The 10332-nt window shown below is 49.5% G+C and overlaps 1 protein-coding gene and 1 long non-coding RNA gene across 2 annotated transcripts; one reads left to right on the top strand and one right to left on the bottom strand.

The window, feature by feature from the left end:
- Positions 1-399: 399 nt before the first annotated feature.
- Positions 400-2025, bottom strand: LOC133168550 (uncharacterized). The gene is made up of 2 exons (XR_009718233.1): positions 1878-2025; positions 400-1392 (listed from the first exon to the last, which is right to left on the bottom strand). It is a non-coding gene; the product is annotated as an uncharacterized LOC133168550 (long non-coding RNA).
- An 878-nt stretch (positions 2026-2903) lies between these two features.
- Positions 2904-9989, top strand: LOC133168544 (protein sprouty homolog 3). The gene is made up of 2 exons (XM_061300159.1): positions 2904-3458; positions 6306-9989. The coding sequence occupies exon 2, from the start codon at positions 6361-6363 to the stop codon at positions 7267-7269; it is 909 nt and encodes a 302-aa protein (XP_061156143.1). The 5' UTR covers positions 2904-3458; positions 6306-6360; the 3' UTR covers positions 7270-9989.
- Positions 9990-10332: the final 343 nt, after the last annotated feature.

Genomic DNA, 10332 nt, shown 5'->3' with positions numbered 1-10332 from the left:
CGACGCTATGTAGGCCTCGTGAATTAATGATAAGGCATGACACGGAAAGGGGGCGGGAGGGGAAGCAATTGCTTGCAAACAAAATGCAGCCGTGAGCTGGCACAAAAAGATCAAACTGCACAATGTGAACTTTGTCCCACGATACACTATACAGATGAACTCGGCCGTCGGCCAGCACTCGACCTCTCTCTTCAATCCTCATCACACTCCTTTCTTCTGTGCGTGTCGGACGCTCCCGTCCGCGTAAACTCCCTCCAAGGGGCCCGGGGGGAATTTTAGTGCAATGCAGGCAGGCAGGCAGGCAGGCAGGCAGGAAGAGAGACTGCATTGTCCACATCAAAAGCGTTATTAGCCATAATCAATGCGCCCCCGCTAGACCCGACACACACGCCCCTCTAATCAGATCAATAGGCTTTATTGGCATCGATTGGGAGCTACGATATTGACATTGGAGGGTAAAAGGGATGTGAAGTCCGAATCGGAATGATGAATACAGTGGTTGATGAAGACGGAGCGGCCTGCTTTGGCATTACGATGTCATTTTCATTCGACCCATTCAAAATAGAGAAGCGGTGAAAATGCATCGGCCCTTTTCTGTTGAATTGAACACGAGTTTCGTATACCGCATTGAATGTGGAATTGGCTTCGTTCTGTATGTTTGGCGCTTCATTTGATTGTATCCATTGTCATCTCTCCAAAGTGATGTCAGAATCATAGCATGATTAAGGCTTGCCACTGTCAATGATGTCACCCTTTAATAGAAAATGACAACTTGTTAATTCCCTTTGATGATCTGTGTTTGGACAAGGCCGCTTCCGTACGGTATGTTCCACCTGGATGCGTCGCTACGGATGACGCCCAGTCAGGTGTTGGAGCATCAGTTCATCAGCATGAGCCACCTGTGGCCTCACTTCGCCATCAGCCCCCAGTAAGAAGCTAAGGAAGATCCACGTTGCTAGCGCTTTATCCCATTCTCCCGGCCGACGGAGGCTCTCTGTCTCGCAGCGTACGGTTTTGCTGTGGGATAATGGCTGCGTGTGATAGCCAAGATTCTCAAGGTACAGAGATGGAAGTGTCACTGCAGAATCCAGGCAGTCGTGGCTGCAAGACCAAGCGCTTGGAACAGAAGAAAACCACAGCAGTTAGTCTTCCCAAAAAGCAAAAGAGGGCAGATGCAGGATGTCAGCCCAGGTAGGCTCCACTAAAAGGATCAGCATCTAACCCCTAACTTTGTGACGATGGTTTTCCAAAATCAGTTTCATGTCCGACCACCTCCACGGGAGACGTCCGTCAGACTCCGTACAACCGGTCCGACCTCGGTCCAAGGTCTCCAAGAATTCAAGTCGGCATCTGGACGTTCACGTGGCATCGGAAACGCAATCAAGGGCGTGGCTAAGGAAGGACACGAAAAGGCTTCAGGAACTGGAACAGGAAGGAAAGGCTATCGCAAGCGCAAGCAACCACAACCCCTGAAAGCACTTAGACTCTGAAATGGAATCAGAGGAGCGAGTGGTTCGCGAACAGGTCGAGAACAGCGTCTCCACTCTAACCGCCTTGACCCTAACCACAGCTGAACCTAGACCTCATCTCGGAGGGGAACCCACCCCATAATCCTAAATCCTACCGGAATGAAATCTGGGCTGTGGATTCAGGGATCGGAAGAAAAAGGTACCAAACTACCATGCTTGACCCGTGCATCCACAAGTTTGGGGGCAAGTTAGGGCTAACCCTAACTTGCCCCCAAACTTTTTCCCCAAAAACAGAAACATGGATTGGAGCTGATTGGAAGCACACGGTCTATCTGGTGTTCCTCACTTCTAGTTGTATGCATAAAGTTTGAAAACAGATATCAAAATAAACACCAATCGTCCACATACTGTGATCGTGTCTGTATTTCCACAGCCGTCATCCTTCCCGACGAGCGAGGCAAGAGTGTGCCGGCCGGCCGCTGATGCACTGGCCCTCATTAATAAAACTTTTATTCTTAGTCAGGAAATGCTCTCGAGCTCCGGTGGCTGGAGCTCCTCTCAGACACAGGAAATGGCCGCTTGGCCAACGGCCAATGGTGCTATTTCAACGGGGGGCGGGGGGGACCTCATCCGGAGCCAATCAAGCCAGGCCTGGTCACTTAATGGATCAGTGTCTCGACTCATCCTCGCAGCCACATATCAGCGGCAATTAGAGGGCGCGCGGGTGTGACCGGAGCGGCAGCTGGCAAAGCCCGCCAGGGGTGGGCTGGGGGTGTGGACGCTGCAAGGGCCGTTCAAACGCGCTGGAATTCATTTCAGAAGTAAAAACAAAAAGCTGCTCAATCTACAGTCCGCAAACGCAATATTAATCCCAATGCCGTATCTTTATTTTGACTCCATTTCAAAGCAAATGAAGAAAATCTCTCAACCTGCCTGTTCTCACTCAAATGGGAGACTCCCTTGTACAGCGTCACTATGAGAAAATACAAAGATTTCCAACAAGAGGCCGAGCGTGCTCGCTTCGAGTAGTTTTTCGCCACATTTGTTTACAATATACCTGACACATAAAGTAGGACAATTAAAAGATAATTAGTGTTACACGAGTGCTAAGTGCTAATATGTCAGGTAAAATACAACAGATGAGTTAACGGAAACTAGCGCAGTTCCATAACATGTTACAAACGACCGCTCCTTCCTTTATACACAGAGCAGCAAAATTTGCAACGGTAGCGAGCAAAGGCTCAGCGCTAGCTGCGCAAAGTGATTTGGACTCGACTAGTCATTGTCGCAAGTCGTTTGGTGTGCGTGATGGCCACTTGAGTGCACGTGCACGGAGCGGCTCGGATTCAGTGACGGGTGGGGGTCGAGAGGGAGGAGTGTGAGTGCCTTTGCATGAGAGAGAGAGAGAGAGAGAGAGAGAGAGAGAGAGAGAGCGCCACAGAACGTACCAGTCCTCACTACCATTCATCTCCGGAGAAGAGACGCGGACGCTACAACAGGGGCGGGGGGAAAGAGAGTTCTTGGCAAACAATTTGTGCCTGCCTGCCTGCCTCCACTTGGATGCACTTTCTTACTTTGTAAGTCCAACTCCGACCTGCCAGCATCCTCGGAAGGCTGACGTGCCAAAGAAGGAGAAGGCGGCGGTGGTGGTGGTGGGGGAGGAGGTGACCTCAGGAGGACACGCGGGGATCCCAGCTCCGGGAAGAGGAGGAGGGTGAGGAGGAGGAGGAGGAAGAGGAGGAGGAGGAGGGCACATCCTGCTGATAGAGAGCATCCACCAAGCCTTTCTTCCCCTCCATACACACACACACATGGACACTTAGGACTTGTTTTCACAGCAACTATGACGAGGACTTATTCGGTGATGTGAGATTCACGGCTTACTGCAAATGCGTCCTGTCATCACATATTAGTGAAGATATTTTGCAAAAAAAAGGGACAAAAAGGACAAGCTGCACGGGCGCAAAATGGATCTCAATCCAATCAGAGGTAAGAGCGTTCCTTTGAGAATGACAGACGTTTAGGTGTCTGCGGTGCAAAAAATCAAGCGCCTCAAAGTTCGGTTTACAAAGATCTACATTTCAAATGTTACGTTTTGCCAGTGAAATATGTCAGACCTAAACAGACTGCCTTGAAAGAAATGCATGTTAAGAGACGTCTACAAAAACTTTGGTTGTCATGTAGCCTGTAAAATGAAACTGATGTTAAGTCAAAGAAGAAAGAAGCGTCACTGTGAACAAATATGCACTTTGAGTAAAGCATAGGCAAAACCGGTTGTTACTTTTATGTTTAGCGGATGTTGTCGGCATCTGTTGAATGTTACTAATAAGGTGACTTTGTTATTTTTAAAATCAACTAAGGAGTAACTCAGTTACCTTTAAAGTCAAGTTGTGAAGAACTGAACTTGGAAAGTCAACAAATTAGTAAAGTGACTTTCTGAAGGTAAGTGGGGTAATGGGGATCAAAAGTCAACTTGAATTTCACAAGACACACCTTTGGCAATGCGCTCGTGTTATCGTGTCCACTTGTCAAACAGAACTTTGGGCGTTACTATCAAGGTTACCTGGAGAAGTATGGGGACCGGAAACATTGCCCCGATGAGGGATGGGTAAAAAACAAACAGAAAAAAGCCCTTCCCTTACTGGCCAACTGTGCGTTTGTGGCCACGTGTAAACGTGACCGGGCCGCCCTCGGAGGGGTTGCCATTGATTGTGCTCAAGGTCGGATGCAAAATGTCGATAACCATCTCCGCCGGGGTGGGCCCACGGATGATGGGACGGAGTGGAGTGACGTTGGAGGGGGGTGATGAACAGGAGGCATAACCAGCCACGGGGCGGAAGAGGGGATGGGATGGTTGGGAGGGATGGAGGGGGGGATGGCCGGATGAAGAAATAGATGAATGGAGGATGGAGAAAAGGAGGGAGGGGATGAATGGAGTTGTCTTTGTTGTTGTTTTTTTTGCCAAGGCAGAAGCACTAATGCTCCAGCTAATGCACCGCACGACCGACCGCAGCGCTACGGAAATGTGCGATTTGCACCAAAAGACAACTTCACTGACTTTGACTTACGGTGCTGGATAAAAGTATCAAGATGCTAAATGAAAAAGTTCCAAGCCACTTTGGCAAGAAATCCCACAACTGAATTTGCACAAAAAAAAAAAAAAAGGAAGCTATTAATGTTCATCATCAAACATCATCCAAACGTCCTTTTTCCTTCTGAGTTTATCATGGCCCTCAGAGGACTTGATCAAAACTGCTGCGCTATGGGAACTTCCTCCCCAGCTTGCCCTCAGATGGCCTTTCATCATATTTATATTTAAAAATCATTAATAGCGCCGTGATCCCCCGGTCATTGGCTGACCCTTCCCTTCCTGTGACTAACCCCCCCCATTTCTGGTCTTCAGTGTCTATTTCAGTCTTTCCGTCACGGTCAGATTCAGCACATCCGGTATCTCATCAAGTTTATTGTCATCCAATCCTGCTGCTGCTGCTCCCGGGAGGGCATCGAAGGAAGGGAAGCCTCCGGCCGGGTCTTAGTGCCTCGTTTATACCCGAGACGAGCATTTCAAAATTCAACTAATATTTTCTTCTTGGGAATGACGCGGTATGTCCCCTCCACCACCGCCCCACTCGCAGTGTTTTTTTAAAATAGCTAAGTTGCTCGCATGAGGTCATGGCAGAGAGAGGCCCATTAAAAAGCCCCATCGACCGAGCGGACTCAGCGGAAGTCAAAGGAAGAAACGCATTTCGACCTTGAGTGATCATGTTTTGTCTCGGAAGCAGAAAGCAACATTTTTCCTACAACTCTTGCGTTGGATGACATCGCAGGGTGGACCTAATGAAGGGACCCGTGAGTCCTGAAAAAGTAGAAACCAGAGTCTCACAGTGCATCCTTTTGTGTGTGTGTGTGTGGTGGTCCACTGGTCCCGTCACACTGATACTCCCTTAGCAGCGCAAAGAGGGCCTTGCTCAAGTTACTTTTGCCTCCGTGAAGGTTTTCCGCATTCGCCTTTGACTTTTATCATCATGGCTCCGAGATGGCAAAGGTTTTTTCCCAAATGAAGCTGACGCGATGGTCAACGAGTTGACTTGACACAATGAGGTTCAGAGCGTGACATTGACCCACCCGGCTTAAGCCTTAATTGATACAAATTGTGTTTCTGTCTACCAACAGTCACTTCAAATCGTTGGTCTTGCTTTTATGGATGCTCTGCGTATTTCTTGGCATTCTCCCAAAAGGTCCTGTGGAGCGAGCAAGGTTTTTAATGCGAGACTTCTGCCTTTCTCCTTATCTACTTATCCATTCATCTGGAGCTTTGATTCAATTGACTCTACTTTGCTGCCTGTGCATTTCCTGCACTTTCCGGAGCATATCTGACATCTTCACAGCTCATTTATGCAGCAACACAAGGCCCTCTTTGCCGGCCTAAACACTGTTAGAAGTACTGACCTACATTTACGGTGCGACCCGTATTGTAATATTTGAACGCATGAAGTTGTATTGAATCACTTTGTTCGTTCTATGATGCTATACGACCGCCGGGGCGTTGTAGAGCTTGCTCGATAGTTACTTCCATCTCTATATTAGTAGCAGGGTGTACAATCATCCATATGTACACTAAGGTAACATGCTCGTTAGCTAGCTAATTTGTTGTTTGTTAGCTTGTTAACTAGACACTTAGTAGAAGAATATGCTAAAATACCTGACTCTATAGTTACTTGTGGGTTACTAGTTAGCTCTCGAAAGAATCAAGCCAAGTTGATGCAAAACGTGATTCTACTGGCTATGTAGCATTAGCATCAGCTCATCAACTAACAAACACTCCCGTGTTTGCAGGTTTATCCGATGTCCCGTGAGTGGTGCCACCCACCCTGGTACCGCCTACCCCGACATGGACCCCGCTCATTCCTTTAGGATGGAGCCGGACGGGCTGGACCTCCAGCATGTGCCGGTGTTGTCGCTCGACCAGATCCGCGCCATCCGGGCCCACAATGACTACGTGGAGCGCCCGGTGGCACTGGAGCTGGCGACCCAGTCTGGATTTTTCTACCCCTACGACGAGCGGCGCCCACACGGAATATACTCGCAACATCCTCCGTCGTCCCGCAATGCGGCGCTACCCCGCAGTCAGAGTCAGCAGCACGCCCACATGTCCCGCGTCAGTCGCTCCAGCACCGTGAGCTCCTCCTTGTCCCGGACCAGCGCCGGCTCTGACCAGAGGCTGTTGGCGGGTTTGACGCCCTCACACTCCGGCCTGACCTCTGTGGTGCGCACGCAACCGAAAGGGGGGCTCAAGGCCGACACCTCCCTCAGCAAAATTGGGGCCTTGGACGAGCCGGGCGGGCACCAGTTCATCTGCGAGCGCTGCGCCCGCTGCAAGTGCCACGAGTGCTGTGCCCCGCGCCGCCTGCCCTCCTGCTGGGCCTGTGGGCAGCGCTGCCTGTGTTCAGCCGAGAGTGCGGTGGAGTACGGCACCTGCCTGTGCTGCGTCAAGGGCCTCTTCTACCACTGTTCGGCTCAGGACGACGAGGACAACTGTGCCGATCGGCCGTGCTCCTGCGCCCCGGCCCACGCCCTGGCCCGCTGGGGCACCATGGGCCTCCTGGCTCTCTGCCTGCCCTGCCTCTGCTGCTATCCCCCTGCCCGACTGTGCCTCGCCCTGTGCCGCCACGCCCACGACCGGGCCACGCGACCCGGCTGCCGATGCAGCAACACCAACACCGTGTGCCGCAAGATCTCTGCTTCCGACCCCAACCCGGGTCATCCCTCTGTGAGCAAGGCTGTGGAGAAGTCACTATGACAAGCCTGGATGGTGGCAACGAGATGCCAACCATTTACTAGTGTTCACCTACCTTGTATGCAGCCACCTGTTCTTCAGCTTGAGAGGGACCAAAAGCTTTACTGTGCCTGTTTGCCTTGGAAACCAAAAGCTGAACCTGAAGAAGAACTGAACTGAACTCGCCTTCCTCCTTCTGCCTAATCGGGACGTCTGACACGCATTTATTTATTTATTAACAGACCGACGCTTTGTGGTCGACAGCCACCCCACAGACTGGATCACCAGCTCACGGTTCTACTACAAGGGATTAGGAAATGTAGAGACTTCCACTGAAAATTCGAAGGCCAAGGAACTGACAAACTAAACATGCAGACAGTCACAGCACATCTGGAAAGCTTTGACACGCCCGAGAAATGGGACCACGCACGCAATCTCAATGCCATTAAGCTCATTTGTATGAAGTGGACACACGGTACTGCACCAAAGTGGCGGGCCATCGTGGCAAATCGCATTTGGGTCTGGTCGTAGGCAACTTTCTTGTTCCTGGAGGATCAGAATAAGATTTTTGGAGCTATCGACTACATCGGACACCAAAATCAATGGGTTCTACGTAGATGCCACGCCTCTGGAAAATATCAGAGAAATGGCTTTGAACTGAATCTGGCAATCACTGGTGGTAGCTTAGCTATTAGCTTCATTTCTACCAAGCAGATGCACAGTGCTGCTGCACTGAAGTCGAGGGCCCCCAAGGCAAATCACAGAGCTGGATGTTGGATTCTGCCTGGCACTGCACCCACTTTTAATGTGATCCTCCACCAGTTAGCAACAGTCTCCATGTGCTACCCGTCTTGTACAAATGCCTTCGAAGTGAACTTGTCCTCATCCCAAGTCGATGACAGCCTCGGACTTTTAGTGCACACGGGTGACTTCCTGGTTCCTGGAGGATCAGATGGTTGAACCTGCCCACACTTTTGACTAGTATGCAAAAAATCTCTTGGAATTTGTTCTTTGATTGATGGTGGTGGCCCCAGACTTCCGTGCAGTACCCTACGAGGTTTTCAATGACAGGGTGGGCTGGGTGGACATTTGTCCTTCGAGTCTGTGTGTGTCTGCGTGTGTACGTGTGATGAAGGAGTTGTCTTTGTCGTCGTCTTATTTTTAGCCTCGCCGCTACATCTTTGCGCCGGTCCGCTCGGGTTTCCCCGCGCGTAAAAGGCCGCTGCCCGAACTCCGGTCGGTCCTCCTCGCATCGCTCGCTCGCCTGCCTGCCTGCCTGCCCTTTCCGGCAGTTTATTCTAACATCCCTCCGGCCGCGTCTGGCTCTCCTCTTTGGCCGCCCAGTGGGCTAAAAGCCTTCCGTCGAGAGTTGATCAGACGGGCAATTATCTCCGTGATTGCTTTTAATGGGCCAGACGAGAACGCAGGAAGGAGTTGCGGTGTTCTGGCGGACGGAGAAGAAGGCGGGATGGAGGGGGGGGAAGGACGAGGCTCAAGTTTCCTGACGTGTGTGTGCATGAGTGCGCATGTTTGCAAGTGAAGGTGCGTGCGTGAGTGTTTGTGGGATGCATGAAAACAACACCCGACGCGTTAAAACCTTCCTTTGCCATTCTATTTTTATATGTATGCAGATACGAGCGAGTGGGGTTGAAATGATTTTTTATTGTGCTTCCACGGTTGTCAATTCAGGAACTTTTGCGGCCAAGAACACGGACAAAACAATCAAAAAAGGATGGTGAAGGATTTAGTGGGATTGTCTTTGCACAAAGATGGAAAAGATCCCATTTGGCAGCACAATATTGTGAAACGATTGTTGTTTTTTGGCAGCCAATCCGAGAATAGACTGAATGAGCTGAACCTTTATGCAAAGTGGCATTTGGAACTGCTCCTCTTGAAGAAACTCTTTTTCTTTGAAACAAAACAAAACTTGAATTCATTCTCGGATGTGCTGTGCGCATAGAGGTACGTGTTATATTTGATATTTCTTTCTTTCACAAAGATTCCATAATGGGATTTGTTTTCATTTTTGGTTTGCGGTTAAGGTTAGCTACAGCGGGTGTGGGCAACCTTTTTCCAATCTGGGGCCATTGCAGTCCTCCAAGGGCTATATTGATCGATTAAAAATGAATGAAGTTGTCTTATTATTATTATGAATGATGTCGGTTTTCTTTTTTTCTATTTCAATGGTTGGCCGCATCAAAACATCTTAGATCAGGGGTCTCAAAGTCCAGTCCTCTGGGGGGGTTGATATGGTCAGTTCATCCTCACGTTCCGCAGGAGCCTGATCGTTTGAATCAGGTGTGTTGAACGAGGGAAACTTGGAAAACATGCGGCCCCCCGAGGACTGGACTTTGAGACCCCTGTCTTAGATGAAGGAGCTGCATGTTGCCCATTCACTTTAGGTTGCCCACTCCCCCCCACTTCACTCACTATAACCACGACACATGCTTTCGGTACGCAATTGGCATTTGCTTTGTTCATTGTAGAGAAATGTAAGGAGAGTATATCGGAGCAAATATAAATAGAGGTCTATCTCAAAGTCGAATCTCATTCTTATTACGATGCTACGAGCAGTACGCGTTACTTTGCCGATGTGGTGTTCTTGTTTATTTATTTACAGACGAATGGCCACCTTTGGCGTGGAATACGAGATGACGAGCGTCATTTTCTTGTTGTTGTTGTTTTTCTGGCTTTTTGGTGCGGCTGCCGACGAGCATCCAATAAAGAGGAGCTTTCCAAACGAGCATCGACGAGCATCCGTGTGTCTTTTGTTACGGGTGGAAACGGAAACAAATCAAAACCTGCTGTGAAATGACAAGGATATTTTCCCCAGAAAGTGGAAGAGAATCCGGCACAACAAGAAAAGAAACTGCCAAGGCGGCATAATATCAAACGGTCGGAAAATTCATTAAGTTAGTACATTTCGAAGAGTCCTTTTGAAGGGGGACTCGCACTTTTGTCCAAGTACAGGTCTCGCTAGGTGCTGCCGTTTTGGTTAGCATTAGCCTTCTAACATCTTGTTTACTGATTGAAGAATGTGTCCCGAGGGCTTCCAAAGAAACTCTTCCTGCTTTTCAAGTGAACAGA

This window comes from Syngnathus typhle, linkage group LG15, assembly GCF_033458585.1.
Source record: "Syngnathus typhle isolate RoL2023-S1 ecotype Sweden linkage group LG15, RoL_Styp_1.0, whole genome shotgun sequence".
Taxonomy (NCBI): Eukaryota; Metazoa; Chordata; class Actinopteri; order Syngnathiformes; family Syngnathidae; genus Syngnathus; species Syngnathus typhle.
The sequence above is the reverse complement of the archived record's forward strand: the minus strand, read 5'-3'. Positions and strand labels throughout refer to the sequence as shown.

Excerpts from the sequence above, each read along its gene's own strand:
- LOC133168544 (XM_061300159.1), top strand. The coding sequence starts at position 6,361 with ATGGACCCCGCTCATTCCTTTAGGATGGAGCCGGACGGGCTGGACCTC.